Raw genomic sequence first — 20,588 nt, 5'->3', positions numbered from 1 at the left:
AAGGAGGGGGAAGGGATAAGGTGGATAAATTAAAAAGGAATTCAGACACTGAATCTGGTGAAATGCAGACACTACAATGTACTGCATAAACAAAATATACCAACAAAAATTATTTGAAAATAAACTAAAAGTTACACTTAGGGATGATTCTTGGGACTGACAAAAAACAAGACACAAAACACTAACCACAGTCTTCTGATTTTGAACTGTTAAAGGGATATTAACCACTAATGTGTACTTATATGCTTAACCTACTTCAAATGGCTTAGAAAGAGCATTTAGATTGCTATTTTGATAGGAAGGGTAAAGAAGAGGTGAATGCCAAGCAAAAATGAACCAAATGAGAAGGAAGGACATTTTATTTTAAAGATTTCAAACAGAAATTTCTAGAAGTGGGAAAAAAAAATGAACAAGATGCAGGACAGTTATAGCAGAATAAAGGAGAAAGAGAAAGGTTATCTCCTGGTGTCATATATAATATACAGTCTTCCAAAGATCCTTGGTGTAGTGTTCAGAGGAATGTTTAAAGCAGAAGTAATTCATAGTGAGCATTCCACAGGACAAGGCTGATAACAGCGAACCAGAAGCCATTTTAAATCCAGCATCTGGTTGGTCTGCAATCTGACAACAGTTTGTAAGAAACTCTTAATTACCTAAGCACAAGGTTGATGATTGGCCAGTAGTGATCAGCCTGGCAGGTGATTAGGTTCTGAAATTCCTTGCAGTTCAGTAAATAAGATCCGTGCCTTTACAAGTTTGAGAACAGTTCCTCGCAGTTACTACTACAAATGTAACCTGATTCAGAGCTGTACCAGCACAGCAGCAGCGTTCTAGAAAAGGAACAGCACTGACCAGGATTAACACTAACAAGTGATAATTGCCCAGACTTCTGCAACATCCAAAACAGCTAAGTAATAGTTAAAAACACAAAAGCGTTTATTATACTCCAGATTAGATACTGTCAGTGCAGAAACACTAAAGGCCAATCTCAATACCAAGTAGCGTTTCACTTTTTGCACATTAACGCAAGTCCCTGCTAAGGATCCAATTCTCTGTGCTAAGGATCAATATCACCACTGAAAGCTGTAACTACAACACTGTCTTTTGTATATAGATAAAGTTCCAGGAATTAACACATTCCTTCCAAACTGAAAATAAGTCATTCAACAAATGAACACCCCACATACACACACTTTCCAAATATATTGATTGATGCCATTATAGAAAACTAGAAAATCTGGGACATAATGTTGTTCCTTATATGTTTGTGTTTTAAAAAAAAATCTATTTACATGGATATTAAGCTTGCATATCATCTGAACTGTAAACAGAAAATCCTGGAAAAAAAAGTCATTGGAAAGCCTCTATAACCATAAGAGGAATCCAGTCTTTGAAACAACACTTTCTGCATAGTTAGAAAAATAGATGTGATTAAAAAATAAGAAAACAAAAAGCCTTCAATCTAATGATACACACAAATTTCAGCCTACAAAAGATCTTTCTATGGAACAGGAAGCTTAGAAATGACAGTGACTGTAAAACTGCTGTTACAAGCATATGTTTACCACATAATAATTAGCTCTTTTTCAATTCTACAATAGAAAACTGAAAGTCAGTGGAAACTTCCCTTCCACATCCAGTGCACGCAAAATCAGACTATCATTGTGTGAAGCCTTTTTCCAATATTAAACTATGTATCTCCTAGCAAAAACATTTAAAAATACTGACAAATAAAGTTGCTCTGTTTTCACATTTAAAATATAAAATTGAATTAATACACACTTTTCTAGCATGTACTAAAGATCATGCAAAAGTGATAATCACATTTTCAAATAAATACATAGCAGCACAACAGAGATTGAGTTATAAAGATAATAAGCAGTTTTAAGTTAACTCAAGTACTTTGAAAGTCATGACAAGAAGTAATTAAAGCAAAAATTACGTTTTGCACAAGAAAAATTTGGCATATCTATTTGAGAGATGGATGCTCAGTAATTGATATTGCATATGCAGGACCAACAAGTTTATATTCACCATATGGAGCACAGGCATACTGGGAACCTACAGAAGTGATTCCCTGTGCATTGCCATTAGAGACTCTCAACAGAAAGAAGTAATACCTTTTTCCCCAAGGTCAGTCAATGCATATTAAAAGATACCTGATAGAAACCATTAAAAAAATAAAGAAAGTAGCTTGCTCTCTTTCACTTCCAATTTTCTTCAGGAAAATTATTTCATCAAGAAGAGGCTGACAACACTATCCCGTTCAGAAAAGGTTAGCTATTATGACTTTGCTTATTCAGATGTGAGTAATAAAGTCTGGAAGTTAGTCCAGCTGAGCTTCCCATTTTCAATGCCTATATACCTTTGATTGTTAATCAGAACTTTCAGTAGAGCAGTCTCAGAAGTTACTTGTTTCCCACTGAAAACTGAAACTTGCTCTTAAATTTACCCTGCCACAGAGGAGACCTCTTGCTCAACTGGAAAGCAGAAATAAGTGAACTTCCCACTGTTCGGTAGAAAAAGTTCTTGATGGTGGGTTTTACCTCTGCTGGCTTGCCAACACCAACGATAATCAACTTGCCGTCCTCCAAGCCAACAAGGATGTGGCTGTACTCTTTGGTGACAGAAATGCAATGGATTGGCAGTCTCATGGCTAAGGGAGAGATGCTCAGACTTAGGCTGAAACGAACAAAATTCACAGAGAGAATTGTACATCATGTATTTGCTTGCTCATATTGCAAAGAATCACATGCAAGTGAAATTGCTGTCCACAGGATGCACTATAGCACACAGTTTCTCAAGGATATAATTTGCAGTTTCAATTATCTAATTGTATCCTAAAGATTTAATTGTATCCCAAAATAGAGCTTCAACAGCAAGAACAGATGTAAATGGGTTAAGTCAGTAAGCTAAGACTTTTTCAGCGAAGAACAGTGACGTTAGTCCCACAGCTGCCTAACATCCCTCCCATTCTGAGGAGCAATGGAGCTCTACAGAGCTAAGCAGTAAGTGGAGCTTAAAACTTAGTGCAGAACTACATGAGGCTTGATCCCGCAGTTGCTGAGCTTCCTGTGACTAATCAGGGACCAGCACAGTTTGCAAACTGACAGCTTCTCCTGTCAGTTCTAGGTGTTTAACTGGGAAGAAAGAGATCTGTTACAAACTCCCATTTTATTCTTCTCCATATCTTAGTTCCACCAAAAACATTTTTTGGGGGGGGGAACACAGAAAAAGCAACAGCCATCACCTATAGCACCAAGCAAAGTTTATTACATGGCCATTTCACTATAAGCCTCCATATCTGTATCTCAGTAAAAATGGTGGTGCATTACCTGTAGAGATCCCGTATGGAAAGAAATCCCTGCAAGCTGCCCATCACAATATATTCACCAGTTACACACAGATCAGACACTTCCTCCTTCAAAGTCTCAGAACCCAGATATTTCCCATTGACAGAATAGAGATGTAATGCATTCTTATCCTGAAGAGATCAAAAATAAATATGTCACAGAGGATGATAGGATAAAGAGTGTTGTACTTTTATCTTTTGCTCATTAAAAGCCACTAATCTGGCAACAACGCGCATGATAACGCTGACAACAGTCTTCTTGTTGAATGATAAAAGAATAGGGACCCTATACACAATGTATATGGAGGCAAGGTTCAGTATGGAAGTTTTTGAAGCTGTCTCTCGATGTAACACTGTAGTATCTTACCTACTCCATTTAATTGATTCTAAATTTCCAGGAAACATCCATGGATTTAATAGAGGGATCCCTATTTTATAAGAACTTTTGTTAAGAAAGAAGAAAGCAAGCCTACACCCATCTTCAGTATTGGTACCACTTTCCTTCCCTCCCTTGCCCTCCCAAATCCAAAAGCAGAAGGAAACATTCATCTTTCCACAGAGCTAGATCCAGAAGCATTTTCTAGACAAGCCGATGACTTCTTGCTGGATTATAGACACAACTAACAAAACCATCTTTAATTCTTCCAGCCTGGCATTACCTTGAATTTCTTCACTCCCCATTCTAATGTAGTTAATATGCCTACATCAATGAGATTTGTTTTCCAAGAAATCTCCCATGTTTAAAGAAATCTCAACAGCTCTACCGTTATTAAAGCAACTACACAGCTCCACAGACCTTATAGCTGTACCTCCAGTCCCAAACTATGAAACTGTGTGGACACTGAGCATCTTGCACCCAGAACTTACTGCTCCCCTTATAAGCCTCTGTTTCTGTGTACAGTGGAACTTGTTTCCCCTAGTTTTCCAGTCCAAAGTGGCTCTCCCTGAAAGACTCAGTGTATGCTTGAACATCTTCATTGCAGGTGTTTGGAGATTTTCATGGAACTCACAGGAGCACAATACACCTGTCACCCTTTAACCAAATTTCTCTCAAATTGGCCAGCAAAATTAAAAAAAATACAAAAGCTGACACTACATGCTCAAAAAGCCTCATTATTTCAGGAAGTGAGATAAAATTAGATACACTTACGAACTTACGATTAAAATCTTCAGTGACAGAAACAGAGGTTTTCTACAAACTTAAGTACCTTGAGAGTAGTCTTTCCTTCCACACTGGTATGGACAACTATATGGCCTTCCCAGGACACAGCCAGATTGGGAACAGTCAGCAGGAGGGAACTCTCACAAGGTGGTCGCAGAGTCCTCACGTACTGACCTTTCCGAATAGTGCGGACAATAACAGTGCCATCCTGCAGCAACCACATTTAGGGGAGTTGATGTTCAGCACGAGAGTTATCACAACACTCAGTATTTACATACAGAGGATACAGGGAATACTTTGAAAGCACTTCAATCCTTAATGGGAGACAAGGACTCCTCTGAGCATTAGGACCTCTGCACAAAGAACCTTCCCCCTCAAGACCATGTACTATAGGCATATGAAAAAAACAAATGCAAGTAGGGAAAGAGGGAGGATAGGCAGCAAAACACTTCACAAATCATTTCACAGGTGACATTTATGAGTAGGCATTACATGGGGTACAGAGCCAGACTTCTGCAGTCTGCCTGTGCAGTACAGTAAGGCAGACCATGAGCAAGTGGCACAGAACCTTCAGGGCTAACACACCAGGGAAGAAACAATCAGACACTGTTGCTATGACAAGCTTAAAATCTCCAAGAAAGTCCACACATATTAAAGCTCATCTCTGCAGAATAACACCACACAGTAGGTGAGGCTGATGCTCTGCACAGCAGTTTGAGACAGTCTGATTTAAGCCAACAGCAAAGGGGATGGCACATATCTTGATAAGCAAGGCTGAAGAACAAGACCGTGAAACAGTGACTTTCTTTTGTATTATTCTTAATCTACTTCAAACACCTTCTGTGGTGTGAGTTTGGATGAGAAGAGGCAAAAAAAGGGAAAAGTAGGAAGGTGCTTACCCTGGATCCTGACACTGCCATATCCAGTTCAGTGCTGATGCCAACACTCGAAACTTCATCAGTGTGCCCATAGAGGATCTGTAATGGCTTAGGTGCCAGGCCTACAGGCACTCCTCCCTGAGAGTAACAAAAAGTGCAATGACACATTCTCTTGCAGCAGAAGGACAAACAAAAAATGAACTTCTGGTATCTTCAGTACCAGAGATGTGTATCTGACAGAGGCCAAAGGCATAACTCACCACTCCAATACCAATGTATTGCCCTTTATGTCAGCACCTTACTGAAATCCCAAGAATGAATGAACATATACTTACTGTGTGGGTGTGAGAGACAATATTATTTAGCTGACTCCTTCCTATCCCTGCAAGTGTCCAGGAATGCAAGGACAACAGCCCTAACAGTTGTTGTTCATATACCCCATCCAAACACTCACTCTCCACCTGTTTATCTGGGCTTGTCCAGTTCTTAGAGTTTACCCTGGAATCAAGCACTAGCTTCACAATCGAACATAAAGAACCTGAAATTTATTTTTATTTTACTTAAAGTAACAGCAACTCTTTTCATTTTTCCAAGGAAAAGGAAGAAAATGGTACTTTCAGTGACCACAATAGTATGATATGCAAAGGAAATCTTGCATTAATGCTCATTTAAAATAGCAACGTTCCCACGTAACTGCAGGGTATTAGAGCTTTTGTCCCAATGAGTGCACTGTCAGCATATACAGACTTATTCTCAAACCAGTTCTAGGGAAAGCACTGTGCTTAGAGAGGAGCTATAGTAAATAGTTCTACAGGGAACTATTTGTTTTCATTTCTGTGATAAAAATTTGTTTGCCAATCATGCCCTGAAGCATGCAAGAATACAGAAGGTGTCATTGCAGAGAAGACAAGTAGAATGGAAACACCAGTATGCAGTCCATTGCTGCCACTTCATAAAGACCAAGACAAACTCTCACAAGAAACATCTACTATGCAAAAAATAGCATTTATACATCTATTAATAAAAAATACATTAAAAATCTTAAACAGCACTTCTAAACAATTATTTCCAGAGGATAAGTTAACTCACAATGAAAAGATAAACAAACTAAAAAAACTCCAACATTTATGCCCACTTGAGACAAAAAGCTACTTGTATGAGCACTAAGATCTTACTTTTTTAACCATGCACTGTTACTAACAAGTCATTCTTTACAGAATTATAAGTACTCCCACCATAAAGACAGCTTCCACAAAAGCCCATGCAGTTATGCATCACTCTACTGCTTTAGCATGCTGAGTTTAGTTCCACGATAAGAACAAGGTGACTTGATGAAATCTACTGTCCAAAACATTACAGCTTCCCCCACCAATTAATCCTACTTGAATATCTCAAATGCAGCAACCAGAAATCAGCATTTAAATGCATAATGATGGAAACAGCCTCACATTTTGAGTATTAAGTACACACATGGATCACACAATTACTTTCACTATGTGAAAGCATGAGACCAATATTAAAGAATTCACAAATGCCAGAGCAAATGCAAATAGTACTGTCTTTGCTGCAGTCATCAGTATCCCCCACAGAGAAAATGTAGGGCTAAAATACTAGGAGTGAACAACTGCCTAGAAACGTAAAATTCTTATTTATCTGCCCTGAAAATAATCTATAAAATCTTTAAGAGAGCCTCTAAAATAGTGCACTTCAGCTATACAGTAACTAATATGTATAGTATTTCAGTGAAGACAATGGGAGTAAAATTACTAAGCTAACTGATTTTAGTGCACTATCTTCCCTACAAACCTAAAAAGAAAACAATAAAACATAATAGCAAAACAGATGGAAAAAAAACCATCCAGAAACTGCTTCTGAGTAAGCCTAAATAACCCACCTGCTGAACTATTTGCCATATTATACAGGTAGTATCTCTGGAGCCTGAAATTAAATGAATTCCACAGTGGTCTATTGCCAAGCAGGTCACAATATCTAGATAAAGAAAAGAAGACAAAGCTGTCACATGAGCAATTAAGACTAATTTCCCACAGACTGACAATGTGGATACACTTTGTCACATTGTATCCTGTTTTGCAGACAGCAGGAAATACTCCACTGTGATAAGGGCTGGTGACACTATGAAATAATGAAGTCATCATACAGCCAAGTGTACCCACTTGACACATTCAGCTTTGCTACCTAAAAATAGCAGGGAAGCCTTATTTTGAAACTACATCAAAGCACCACTCCAATGACTGAAAAGCCATGCTCAAGTATTTATATATAATCACAGTTCAAATGTTCTTCTGTTCTTATGCTGCCATTCCTTTCCAGCTGCTATACTTGTGTGCCCAAGTGACGTGGCTATATTCTGAGACCACCAAATAACACACATAAACCTTTTCCATTTCCCAACACAGAGTGACTGACCCATGTGCCTGATGTGCTGTCCCATCAGTTTGCCCTTCGTAAGGGATGTCACTCGGATGCTGTTGTCCCAGTGCCCACCACTGAAGAGCAGCTTAGCGTCATGGGACACTGCAAACAGCTTGGAGGTGATCTCCAGCCCTGGGGCAAAAGGACCACTCATGCTGCGCTGTGCTCTGTAGGAAAATGATGAGCAGTTAATCTTGGTTCAAATCCACAGATTTTGCACTTCCTCTGTCTTTAAAAGTCAGTAACGAATTCCATCTATAAAAGAGGCCACATCCATGGCAAAACTCTCACTGCCACCAGTGACTGGAAGCAAGATTTCATCTTAGATTTTTTCAGCCTTTTACACAATTGGATAACTCACTTCCCTACTAAACAATGTAACATTAAAGACAAAAAGGAATACTCTTAATAACAAAAAACCCCAAATCACCACATATACCTATGTATTACTACAGCGTAAGAAGGGATGAAGACTATCTCAGATTCCAATGAGTTTTCATGACTGATAATTAGAGAAAAATTACAAGTAGCTTGAAGAATGAAGCCTGAAATGCTACTTACATAACTCTACTAGAATGATATTACAGATTAGAGTTAATATTACTGAACATCAGAAGATGCATTCTTAGGTGAAAACTCAGACAGTGAATACAGTACAACTCACTGATTTTGAACAATTACTGTATTTCATTATTTTAGATGCATTCATCTGTACCCCTCCTCAAAATTTGCTTACTTGGGATTTGTCACTGTTGTATCTTTGATGAATGTGAAATAGTTGGAAATATTCTTGTCATAAGGCAGCCAACCATGAGTTCCAATAATGCAGTTCAGACTTGTTGTTACCTAAAAAAGTTTGATGAAAACGATGAGGTTTATTTTCTGCTTGCTTTGATGCTAATGGAGCTTGCATGAAGTCCAGCAGAGGCTTCTTGAAAACCTACTAGAAAGGAAAAGCACATGCACCTCTCCCCAGACAAACAAATCAATAAAATTCCCACTCAGATGAGTTAATCCACATGTGGCACACAGAACCACATTAGAACAGTCAGAGTAGGAAGGATGAAAGTTGGCTAGAAAATCACAGCCAACCAACCCCTCTCAAATATTTAATTACAAGTCAGCCATTTAGTTTAAGCTGTTGCTCCTTCTCTTCTCTGAATACTAATTGTTGATAGTAAACACTAACACAGAAAGTTTAACAAACATTGTACTACCGTTTCATTTCTGAGGGAGTAACAAAGGAATCGAAATATTCAAGGTTATTTTCATTAGATATTTATGAAAAACACAAGGAGAATTTTAGATGTGTCCAAATAACCTATGAATATACCACATTAAACCAAGACAATAATTTTGACATACAGAATAGAAATATCAGAATACTCTTTCCTGCAAAACAGAGGTATTGCACTGGGGCCAATGCCTAGGTCACATATACAGATGCAAATACAAAACCACTGTTCTCCTTTTCTTATTTGGTATCTGCCATAGTACAAGAATATGGGTTAGTGCAAGAGTTAGTTTTAAGAATAGTGCAGGCCTTTGGAGTGTGCATGCAGCAGATATGGTATAGTTTAATATATGGATTGGAAAGCATTGACAAACAATGACACCATTAATAACTCAGTGCTGCAATTTAAAATCTGGGCTGCATTGCATTAGCAAATTGGTTGTTGCAGGGAAATTGATCAAGTGGCAACTTACAATGTGCCTCACTATAATTTACATGTCTCATCAGCTCTTAAATGCCATTCAACAAATTAGCCTAGCTTCTCCTTGGAAGATGAATATTTAACTTATAACTGACATTTGTTGTAGATTAAAGGAAGACATTTCAAGAGGAACAGTTAGGAAGTGTTTCTCTACAAATGGCATGAAAAAAAGTACCCATTTGATTACCTGCAGTTTAAGAATGTTATTGACACATGCAACTCACCAAGATCTCTGGGCTTCCCTGAGAAATAAAGGAACGCGACTGATTCCTGGGGACAACAGCTTTGACAATGGGCACACCATCACTAATTCCCTAGGAGAAAGGACAAGGGTTTGATCTGATTATATCCAAAAGCTAAAGGATAAATCTAGAACCTGTAAAGAGTAAGATCCAAAAGACTCTGTAGTCAGTGTCAGAACTGTAGAGCACCCTAAGGCATTGGTACACACCCATTCAGTTTGTGCAGGCAAGCTTCATTACAAACACTGCAAATGAAACCCTGACCCCAATCAGGGACTTTAACTACCAAGTTCAGTGAGTCCTCACACATCACCAGTGAGGTCTGCAGCTTTCTCAGTGTGGTGACTAAACTAATACTCAAACAACACCCACACAAGCAGCCAGCAGATTACAGGATTCAACCTCTATGAAGCCAAATAAAAAGACAGAGCTCATTTAATACACACTGCATTGTAAAATAGTTTCTCTAAATAGGAAGCAAGTTTATTTTCATCTAGATTGTGACCTTTTGTTTCAAGTACATCACAAGTTTCAGATTAGATTTTAAACAATTTCAAGTAACACATCTACCTCTATGAAGAATGACTTCAGCTCAGTGAGGTGTTGGAAGAGATTCAGAGTAGAGGTATCACTTTTAGTTAGTCTTTGTACTACCTCTTCTGCTGACAGCCTTTGTGGATGGGGCTCCTAGAAGGCAATATTTGAAGGAGTACAAATTAGACTAGTTTATCAATTTGTTCAGTGCACATGAGATACTCAGAATCTTAATGGGAAAACAGTTTTAAATAGCTAATATCCCTTCTTGAAGTAGATTAATTTATTTTGAAAATGGATTCCTTGGTAATGTGGCAAAGACTAATGTTGCTAAAATTGCAAACCATTGTTTTTTTCAGAAGTCCTTGTATTTAACCAGAGAGTTGTATTTAGAGAAGCCAATAAGTCAGTTGTATTTAATCACATAGGTCTGGTTGAGAGGGAGCAAAAGAGCAGTACCTTTAACAGCTGACACGGAGTTTGCCCAAAATTGTTTATCATCCCTTCTAAAGCCTTCCTTTCTTTCTCATCTGTTAAAGCATCCAAATCCACAGCCCCTGGATCACAACCAGAACGATGAAGAATAGGGGTGGGGGGGAAAAAAGAACACAATCCAAACAATTTATTAAGAACCAATATGGTCTAACATTCCAATATGGAACTAACACTCCAAAACTTAATTTACTTGCAGCATTATGACCCTTTGTCCCCAGAAAAGCCCCCAGACAATGCCTCCAATTAAAATACAATCTGAAAACTCCACTCTGCATGTGGAACTTTAAGTGTACCTGTTAGGACAAGAATTGCAGGCCTTTGTCTTATGAAATGAATTTAATATTCTTCAACGCAAGCAACAAGTAGCACACAAAAACCATCCAAAAGTTAGCTTTGAAATTAACAGATTAAATTTGTCTCTATTATTAGCTGCTTTTAAGCAATGTGCCTGAACTCTAAAGCATAAGAAACCTTACGCTTAGAAAAAAGAAATGCTTTTAAGCAAGAAAATAAGTGACAAGAAAACACAGCAACTTTTATAAAAAAAATAAAAAAAAAAAGAGAAGAAACTGTAACAGCCCTCCTTTTTGAAAAAAAGATACCTTTTTTTTGATTACAAGGTTTGCTGCCATACTTCATCTACAGCTCTGCTGCCTTACCATATGCTACTGAATGGTACTCTTAGAAATCAAGTGTCTTCTAATAATGAAAACTCACAAGCCTGATGACAATGACAGGAGAACATACTGCTTTGTACCTTCATAAGTACAATAATAGAACACATTAAGCGCCTCCACTGCAGCTGGTCCCCTCTGCTTGTAGCCAAAAATCAAATCTATCCATTCATGAAGATGAGCAGAAACATACTCAGATTCCTAGAAGGAAAAAATGCTCTTGTAAGAATAAGAGAACTACTGCTCCCATCTTGAAATTTCTACTATTTTCTGTGGGAAAAATTCCATTTCTAAATTAAGATTATCCACAAATTAGGTATTTAGCAATGTATAGGGCAGAAGCATAAGAATATCCTTGTGTGTTATACGCAGTAACTGGCAGGTAAGAGGGAAAAATCAATACAGTGATACAAGAGACGTGCACTATTGAAATGCACCTGTGCAAAGGAAGGTAACCTGCCAGCTCCCTAACACCACACAGAATCATCTTTAAATAGCAAGGGAAGCCTACTCACCCACCTCTGCATTTTGTCCCCTAGGACAGCAAATGCCTAAGTCATGCCCAAAATTCATAAGAGATTAAATGCTCTTTTCACTATTTTATCAACATAAACAGAGCTTTTAACTGGAAGTTCTAATGGTACTTGTAATGTCAAATGCAACCACAACTCTGGTTTAAATGCCATCCCACTTGTTTCACATTTAAGCCAGAGTCACATTGTGCAGGTGCACTTCCTTTATGATTATGTCACACATATAAACATCTTACCAGAGCCTTCCTGTGTTTATAAATAAAGTCTTCTGGGGAGTGGGCCCACTTAGGCAGAACAACATCATTTACCACCTCTTTTGACATTTGAAGCTGGCCCAAGTTAAAACCTGGTGAATAATTCAGAAAAGTTTTAGAGTTGCTACATAATATTTCAAGTACCTTGATTTCTCAATAAAGATTAAAAATCATTCGTTTCTCAATGCAAAAGAAGGACATGGAAAAATTCTTAATGTAAATCCCTAATAACCCTACCACTGACATAGGAGGCTAAGTTCTCTTCTGCACATTTATGATTTAAAATGATAATGGATAACAATTATCCAAAACGTCTAAATGATTTCAAAGCTTAAGTCCTAACCATAAAAGTAGTATTAATCTTTTACACATCCATCTGTAAACACATCTGCATTTGCTATATCAGGATTAAGAGTCCAAAACACTTCAGTAAGGTTATTCATAAGAAGGGAATTACTTAGCAGTTTAAATGTTTATAAAATCAAGGCTTTTAAATCTGAAATCTAACCAGCTATCATTGAAACAACTCTAAACACTTAAATGACTTGAAAGTGGGACTTGGGAGTTCCCAATTTTTCTAATTTAGAACTCTAGTAGACTGTAGTAGCACAACCATACAAGTCCATTTTCAAATTGTGCAAAGATAGAGAAACAAATCACTAAACAATAAATGTGAATTTAAAAATGTCTAGGAGTCTCATGTCAGAATGCAGGATACTCTTTTCCACCAGCATTATAATAATCATAATTAATCTATTAACTTTTGCTAAGAATTTAATCAGTATTAACTATTACTAACTTTTTCAAACATCCAAATGAGCATCTCTGATACTTTCCATTGGGTAAACAACACTATTTTTAGCCATCCTTAAGCTCACAACCTGAATTTTAAACTATGTTTAGGCTGCTGTTTAACACAACTGGTATCCTCACTAAACAGTTCGAAGCCAGATTCCTGATTAACATCTACAGTCACACCGTAACATTAATATAAGTGATCCTCAGCATTCAGAAACGGCTGTAACAATTCTTTTCTGAAGAATACAGAAACAGTTTTCTGTGAGAATATTCTTAGCAGTCAGTTTACCATTTTGATTCTCCAGGAATTCCGGAAAGTAGAAGAACTCTGGGATAAGTTCCTTGACATCATTGGGGTTGTCCATGAGTGCCTGCCAGGTAGCAGGAATAGAGTGGAACTGTCTGTCAGCACAGTCAAATCTGTGGGTCAGAAAACTCAGGTCAGACTTTGATGATTCTCTCAGTAAAAGGACATGGAAGAAGCAGGAAGGGGCTGCTTTTATTTGCTCAGCATACCTGCCACTCTGAAGCTGGATATGAAGTGTTGTGAAAGGCTCTACCCGAATGAGGTAATGCATGACACCAGCAGCATTTGAGTAATGTGTCCCATAGTGAAATTTGTCAATCATCCCAAGAGGATCCTCAAAATTCTCATATCTAAAAAAATAAATATTTTTAAATCTTTATAAATAACTGAGCATTACAGTTGATTTGCATGTGGATTATGCTTATTCCAGGCAAAGATTCAAAAGAAACGACCACAACAATCTGTAAGAGAAAAATACATTGTTTTCTATCAAATGTGAAGATTCCAAATCTTACTTAGAAAGTACTTAAGAAAAAGACTGCTGAAAGATAAAAATGTACACCAGATGAAGCCTTTGCATGCCTGTTATACTCTTCCCTAGGCACTTGCTATCAGCTGTCAGAAACTAGACAAAGGGCAGACAGGACTTCATACAACAGACCAAAAAAACCCTCATCACTAAAATGAATATTTACTAGTGAATAGACTTGTGATGGTTTCCTGCAAGATTTAGGAAATGTGTTTTGACTGTGCAGGATGCAGAAGAAAGATCTTTTTCACATTCATGCCCCTTTCCTTTTCTACTAGCAAACTCACTCTACCATGCCACCATCTGGCTGATACATTTCTAAGCCTCACAAGGCTAGTAAGAGAAATTCTAGTTAAACATACTTCTAGAGAACCCATTTCATTACAGCCAGGATAAAGCCTAATCATTCAAAGGAAAATCTCCATATTCCAAGTTTTCAGAAGGTTTTGGAAGACACCTGACTGCAGTCTGGTATGATTGCACACTCACTCCCCAGACTAGCAAACAAAGAAAGATTACTACACTGCTGTGTGGGTATAAGTACCTGTCATTGGAACCTAGAGAGGACTTGCCAAAGGTCACTTGAGACAGATTTTATTTTGAAGATAATAATCTATGCTTGAAAAAAAGAGGAAGCACAGATTTAGGATCAATGTTACCAAAAAGATGAAGCACTGATTTAGGATCAATGCTACCTCTTAGCACAGGCAGCTCAACTCAGTAGTATGATTTCACATTCCTTATCTTGAAGCAGACAGGGGACATGTTATGTCTTTCCAAGCTGCTGGGCCATTAAATTGTTTCTACAGTCTTTCAGTTTTTCATCTCCACAACTGAGGAACACCTAGAAATTTACAACAGTAAGTTTTGTCCTTCCACTCCCATATAACTGAGTGCCATATAAAATAGTATGAATGCAGCAGGAACAACAAACCAACCACATTTGCAAAAGCATCTGTTATGTCATAAAACCAGCTCCAAAATTTTCACTGTCACAACTATATTTTTTAAATGTATTATAAGCCTGGAGGCTCAAAAAAGACAAAGAAATATAACCAAGTGTTCAAATACGTACTTCTCTTTCACAGTCTTAGCGTTCTTCTCATTTACCACACCTATGGGTTTGGACAGGTCCCTAAATACTGCAGGATTATTCAGGTCCAGTTCTTCTGAGGTGTAATCTCGTAAAATCCAGGGAAACTGAAAAAGAAAAGTAAGCCGAACATCAGATAGGGATTAAGAATACATTTTTCAAAACAGAAAAAACACATACCTTTGGCAAAAATTTAAAAATTAACTTTTTAATTACCACAGGATATTGAGCAAGGTCATTATAAGTTCGTCCTGCCATGGTATTCAGCTGAATAAGGTAGTCAAAGTTGGATATTTCTCTATTCACCCATTTCTGAAAGACAAAGAAAGATAAAATGGAATTCACTATACCAAAGATGTAATTATTGCAAATTACACACTTTGTCAGTATCTATCTGCTAGAGGATAGCACTGGCAAATGAAAAGCACAAGACCACAAACATTGTATGCAAGTCCTGATTTCTCATAATAAAGTTTATTTTCTCTTTGATTCAGTGACTGTGCTATCTATATTTTATTGAAATCTGGTTCTGATTTGTGATAGTACTGTTCCAAATACAGAGCAGCAGACAATTAGCAACCTTGGTAAAAAGGAAAAGGAAAACAGGAAATAAGAGAAACTAAAAGAAGGTAAGTATGCACGTACTGATAAAATGGAGAACAGAACTCTGAAATTCATTAGAGTGCTATGATCAAAATTTATTTATAAATTATTCTCCCATTGATTAACAGTACAGGTTAAGTACAGGTTTAAACCAAATTGTCTGTGCACCTTTGTTTGCTCCATTGTTATATTCTGAACCAAAGAACAGACATAGCTGTGTTCAGAAGAGCTCAGTATTTGTCTATAGAGTGATGGAGATGTGTCATGACAAATGATGTTTTCTCTGTGTAAATATACGACTCGACAGTTTTTATTGTTAGGAAAACAACAATCAAAGTATTTTCAATATTTTAAAGTTATTTGTAAAACTTTCTCCCTCAGAGAAAACAATTTTGGCATAAAGAGACTGAAGATAAAAATATATTTACTATATTTAAAAATTTATCTGTGTTTATGGTAATAGGGACATTTTCCTTTTTTACCAGTATTACTAATTCCCACTTAATCTTCATGTGGGTTTTGTTGAAAGCTCCATCATGAAAAGATAGCAGGGATAATTATTTGCACATCTAGTGAAAGAAGCTTCAAAACGGCACTCAAGATCATAGACTAAAACCAGAAGCAAATCTGCCATGTTTTATATTCATGTTAAAATGCCTGTCAACCACATCAACAGAGCCTGGCTACACCCATTTGCCTGACTGTAAACACAAACCAAAACATCCTCAAAATATGCACAAGAAAGTTCAGGGGCCAGGCTGAGGGTACAGAAGTTGGCAGCTGCCATCTTAACACTGGGGGACTCCTTCAAAAAGCAGAAGAATTCTTTAGACCATTTAGCTGAGGTCTTGTACCTGCATCAAACCTGACGCTTTGAAAAGTTCCTGTGGCGATCTGGTCCCAGAAATGTTTGGAGAACGCAGTGACAATATCCGACTATATACTTTGTTTCGTACCTGTTAGAAAACAGCACTAATAAAGCAATGTTCTGGAGACTGAAGCTGACAAGTAACTAATCTGCTAATTAAAATGTGAAATAAATAGGACACAGTTACATTTTAACGTATTTTGATCTCTTGCTGTTTAAAACATTTGGACATGGATGGATGTGACATCTGTCACATCAAAACCAAACCACACAACATTTCTAAGAGCTGTTCATAAACTGACCTACTAGGATGTAACCCATCCTAAATTCTGAAATTTATCTTAGTCCCTAAGGATCCCTAGGGATAAAAAGGATCACTGATATTACCCAGAGGGGAAAAATGTTCACTACTCCTTAACCATGAAATACCAATGATTTCCAATGTTGTAAAAAAGGAAGTCCCCTTTGATTTGTAATTAATTTGTTCCATCTTTAAAAATACGGGCTTCAAAACATTTCGATTACTACTGATGTGATTTTAGTTAAATAATCATTCTGTATAAGAGAGAGAGAGAGAGAGAGATAGAGGGGAAAAAGGAGAATCTTGTTTTATCTATCTTTTCACAATTAATCAGTTTCTAGATGCCAGATTGCAGTCTGGTTTTTCATGATGACTACATAAAGCAAACCTTTTGCTATTAGTGTTACAGTATCAAGAAAGGCACCATACTCAAATACAATCACTGATCATAAAATTAACCGTGTGCTTATTGTATAAATCCATGAAATTTAGGAAACCCATACCTCCTTATTGAAGTTGAGGAAGTAGTTGGTTTGATCCGTAAGGAAGATCTCCAAAGCTGACCTCCTCAGGTTGTACCGACGCAAATGGATCTCTCGAATTTGAGAAAGGTGCCATTTGAAATCAAAACCTACCCCTAGGAGGAACACTCTGTTTACTGAGTTGGAATATATATTAAAAAAACCCTTTTCATATAGACACAGTGCAGTACCAGCTCAAATCACCCCAGAGTTATTCCTAGAAAGGGAAACTCTTATAGCTGACTTGATTAACCATTTTGCTAGGAAAATATTACCTTCAGATACTGTTGTGCTGAAAGAAATGAAGGAAGAAATACCTGATGGAATGTAGAACTTGCTTTTGCTTTCTGATTAAAGACTTATAAATGTATTCTGTTGACAGAAAGTACAAATCAAGCCCTTTTGCTTTTTTAAACAGGCTCAAACAAACTTATGTTTAGATTTCCCAGATGCTGAATACTTTGGTATACTGATTTGGAAAACTTTACTATTATTTGTCTAACATTTCACTTCAGTGTTTTCACAGCCAGCTGCGTATGTTCTATTAAAGTTCCCTAAATTAATATAGATGATTAATGCTTACATACTACTACTATTTAATCAATGCATGAGTAAAACATTATTTGTCAGGGAGAACAGAGAGGTGCCATTTACAAAGCAAATTAGAGGTAGTAACTTTTTTTTCAATCAGCAGGTTTTTCGGTAAGCTATTTTTAAGTAATACTAAGAATAGTTAATCAATTTACCAGCTTAGAAAGTACAGTTCCAGATTGCTGATTCTGAAGGGATCAGTCAGCCACTAACCATCAAGTGCAATATTAAGTACAGAACAACAACTTGTGTCTTTACAATTACTTTGACACTCATTTTCAAAACATAAACTCAGCGTACTAAAAGCAGAATGCTGAACTGCACTGAAAATAAAGAGATATTGATCATGCTTACCTTCCTCTTTCTCAATGCTACCATCAAAGAAACAGATGTGCTGGGTAGTGACCTCCAGCCTGCCTGGTATCACATCAATTACTGTAATGAGTTCACAGTCTTCAGACAGTATTAGCTTTTCTTTCTGACTTTCCTCATCTTTCTCATCCCTGCAAAAACACCACTAAGTGTTACAGGGTTGGGTAGATTATACTGTTGCTTAGGTCCTTTGTAAGAATACAGTTCAGAAAAAAATCAAATCTGAATGGCATGAAAACTACAACATAAACAATTATATAAAGGCGCTTTCATCAGCAGTCTTGGATATTTCAGACCAGACCACAAACATAATTTCATAGCACTGCTCTTCAGTCTTGGTATTTTGGTCTCAGGCACAATGGACTTGACTTCATCTGAAGTACAAAAACATCAGCATTTCCCTTTCTTATTTAATTGTTTGGTGGTTAAGTTCTCTGGCCCAGCAGGGAGCTAAGTTCCAGTTCACGTGACTAAAATTATCTTCAGGTTTATTTTGCTCTAATCTACAGCAAGCATTTAATAACCTTTAAAGTACAAAATGTATCAGTACCACTCAGAGGGCCACTTAACAGCACAGACACACACAGATGCATGCACAACGTGACATGTCCAATCACTGAAGCAAAGCATTTGCTGTCCTACCTCAACTCGCCTTTCCCTGCTCTCTCTCCCCTGCCCGTTTTTTTGGTTGCAGTCACACAAGTGACATGAAGGAAACACAGCAGGCCTTCCCTCTGGAATACTTTTAAAGACAAGGCACTCCAGCACTTAAATTCCAACCACACAAACTTTCAGCTGAGAGTGGAGTGAATGACCATGGCAACTATGGACATGAGGCAGTTCCAGTCTGGTCCATGTCCTTACAGGGCAGATTGCCTCTTGAGAATTATAATCAATATACATAGGAGACAAGTCTCAGCAATTCTGTAGCTTCAGCCCACCTAGGAGCAGTGAATCACTAATGGATTCTCACAAACATCTGCTCTGCCTTCCTTTCCCTGGGGCAAGGGATAGGTGATATCATTATCAGTGGTGATAATGATAAATCCAACAGTACCTTTGCTGATCAAAACTGCCCTGGACTGAGTTGTTAAGGCCAGATAAAGAAAGAAACTAAGCTTTGGATGCTATTCAGTTCCCAAAGTTGTTTCTTGTTCCTTATCCCTAGCACACAAACAAATTAAAGTTGTTTATCCTGTTCTACTTACAAGTTGGAACTGGCTGCTGTGTCTTCTTCTGGTAGCTCCAGAACATCATCTTCCAAGTCACTCACTTTCACCTGCTTCACCACCTCCAGAAGCAGAGATTCACTAGAGGGCTGTGTCTGGTGCACACCTAGCATAAATACACATAACAGCTCAGAACTTTTTCTACTACAGTACTCTTGGAAATCTGTCCTACTAAGCCTATCTTCTACAGCTGAATGTTAGTTTTAACCAAGTAAGAAGCAACCAGACTTCTTAAATATTTTTGTAATTAAGCAGAACACTAAAAACAGTCCTTGAGCTACACTGAAAATTGTGACAGTAGAAAGGGAACACAATACTTAAGAAAAATTTAAATTGAATTCTGATGTGGACACTTACAATAAAATATTTCACAATATTTTTCCAGACATTGCTAAAGCATGCAGATTTAACAGAAATATACTGCATTTGCTTTTTGGTTATGTGGGTTTACAAGAGTGTTTTGGGGTTTTTTTATTGCTTGAGCCTTGATGTCCAATACACCAAACTTAACAGTTACACCCCTAACTCAGCTGTTGGGCACATTTCTGAAACAAAGCGCTTCATATCTACACATTTTAGTCACAAATTCTGAAAGGCTTTGAACAAACACTGCTTACTCTGATCTCTTTGCTTCTTTCATGAAGAAATAATCTCATACAAGAAAGTTGTATGACTTATTTTAAAACGGAGAAGTTAACTTTTATTAATTGCGCAACAAAACCCCACATTTCAATGAAGCAGAGCAAAAGAATTCTACTCAGTGGGAAGATCCTGCCTCAGGTCAAAGAAACACTCTCATATTATAGATTTTACTACAGATGAAATAAAGAAAAATCAAGATTTAAGTATCTAGCTTATACTACTTATTAAATAAAAAGAGGAAAGTGGGTATCCTTCTTTGGCAAGAACACAAGTTTACCTAAACTTTACCTAAATTATCTCTCAGGTCACTAGCATCCTGATGAGAGTTGAAGTTGTAATTCTGCACTAGTTTTAGTCTCATACGTGAAAAGTTTTCCACATTTGAAAGTTTCCAGTGAACAGGACGCTGTTTCCTAGGAAAAAAAGAATATTCATAAAAACAATCTGAATAAAGACCTGCAG

The 20,588-nt window shown here is 37.3% G+C and overlaps 1 protein-coding gene across 6 annotated transcripts in view; it reads right to left on the bottom strand.

Moving 5' to 3' along the window:
* Positions 1-20,588, bottom strand: part of NBEAL1 (neurobeachin like 1) — a 77,696-nt gene that overhangs the window by 6,629 nt on the left and 50,479 nt on the right. For 3 of the 6 annotated variants that reach the window (XM_014249371.2, XM_014249372.2, XM_014249373.2), the window contains 21 exons: positions 20,415-20,539; positions 19,464-19,590; positions 18,238-18,386; positions 17,275-17,408; positions 16,457-16,558; positions 15,216-15,311; positions 14,982-15,106; positions 13,587-13,727; positions 13,360-13,490; positions 12,255-12,364; positions 11,569-11,686; positions 10,776-10,873; positions 10,353-10,469; positions 9,765-9,854; positions 8,562-8,671; positions 7,820-7,992; positions 7,287-7,381; positions 5,414-5,530; positions 4,561-4,722; positions 3,336-3,484; positions 2,547-2,682 (listed from right to left, as the gene is read on the bottom strand). In XM_014249371.2, coding sequence (XP_014104846.2) covers positions 2,547-2,682; positions 3,336-3,484; positions 4,561-4,722; positions 5,414-5,530; positions 7,287-7,381; positions 7,820-7,992; positions 8,562-8,671; positions 9,765-9,854; positions 10,353-10,469; positions 10,776-10,873; positions 11,569-11,686; positions 12,255-12,364; positions 13,360-13,490; positions 13,587-13,727; positions 14,982-15,106; positions 15,216-15,311; positions 16,457-16,558; positions 17,275-17,408; positions 18,238-18,386; positions 19,464-19,590; positions 20,415-20,539 — 2,605 coding nt within the window. Of the gene's footprint in view, positions 1-27; positions 2,683-3,335; positions 3,485-4,560; positions 4,723-5,413; positions 5,531-7,286; positions 7,382-7,819; positions 7,993-8,561; positions 8,672-9,764; positions 9,855-10,352; positions 10,470-10,775; positions 10,874-11,568; positions 11,687-12,254; positions 12,365-13,359; positions 13,491-13,586; positions 13,728-14,981; positions 15,107-15,215; positions 15,312-16,456; positions 16,559-17,274; positions 17,409-18,237; positions 18,387-19,463; positions 19,591-20,414; positions 20,540-20,588 lie in introns of those variants that run through there. The other 3 variants (XM_088058509.1, XM_088058511.1, XM_088058510.1) reach the window with 1 other exon arrangement.

The sequence above is a fragment of the Pseudopodoces humilis genome, chromosome 8 (assembly GCF_049639895.1).
Source record: "Pseudopodoces humilis isolate 2021_Gansu_Grassland_sample_001 chromosome 8, ASM4963989v1, whole genome shotgun sequence".
Taxonomy (NCBI): domain Eukaryota; kingdom Metazoa; phylum Chordata; class Aves; order Passeriformes; family Paridae; genus Pseudopodoces; species Pseudopodoces humilis.
The sequence above is the reverse complement of the archived record's forward strand: the minus strand, read 5'-3'. Positions and strand labels throughout refer to the sequence as shown.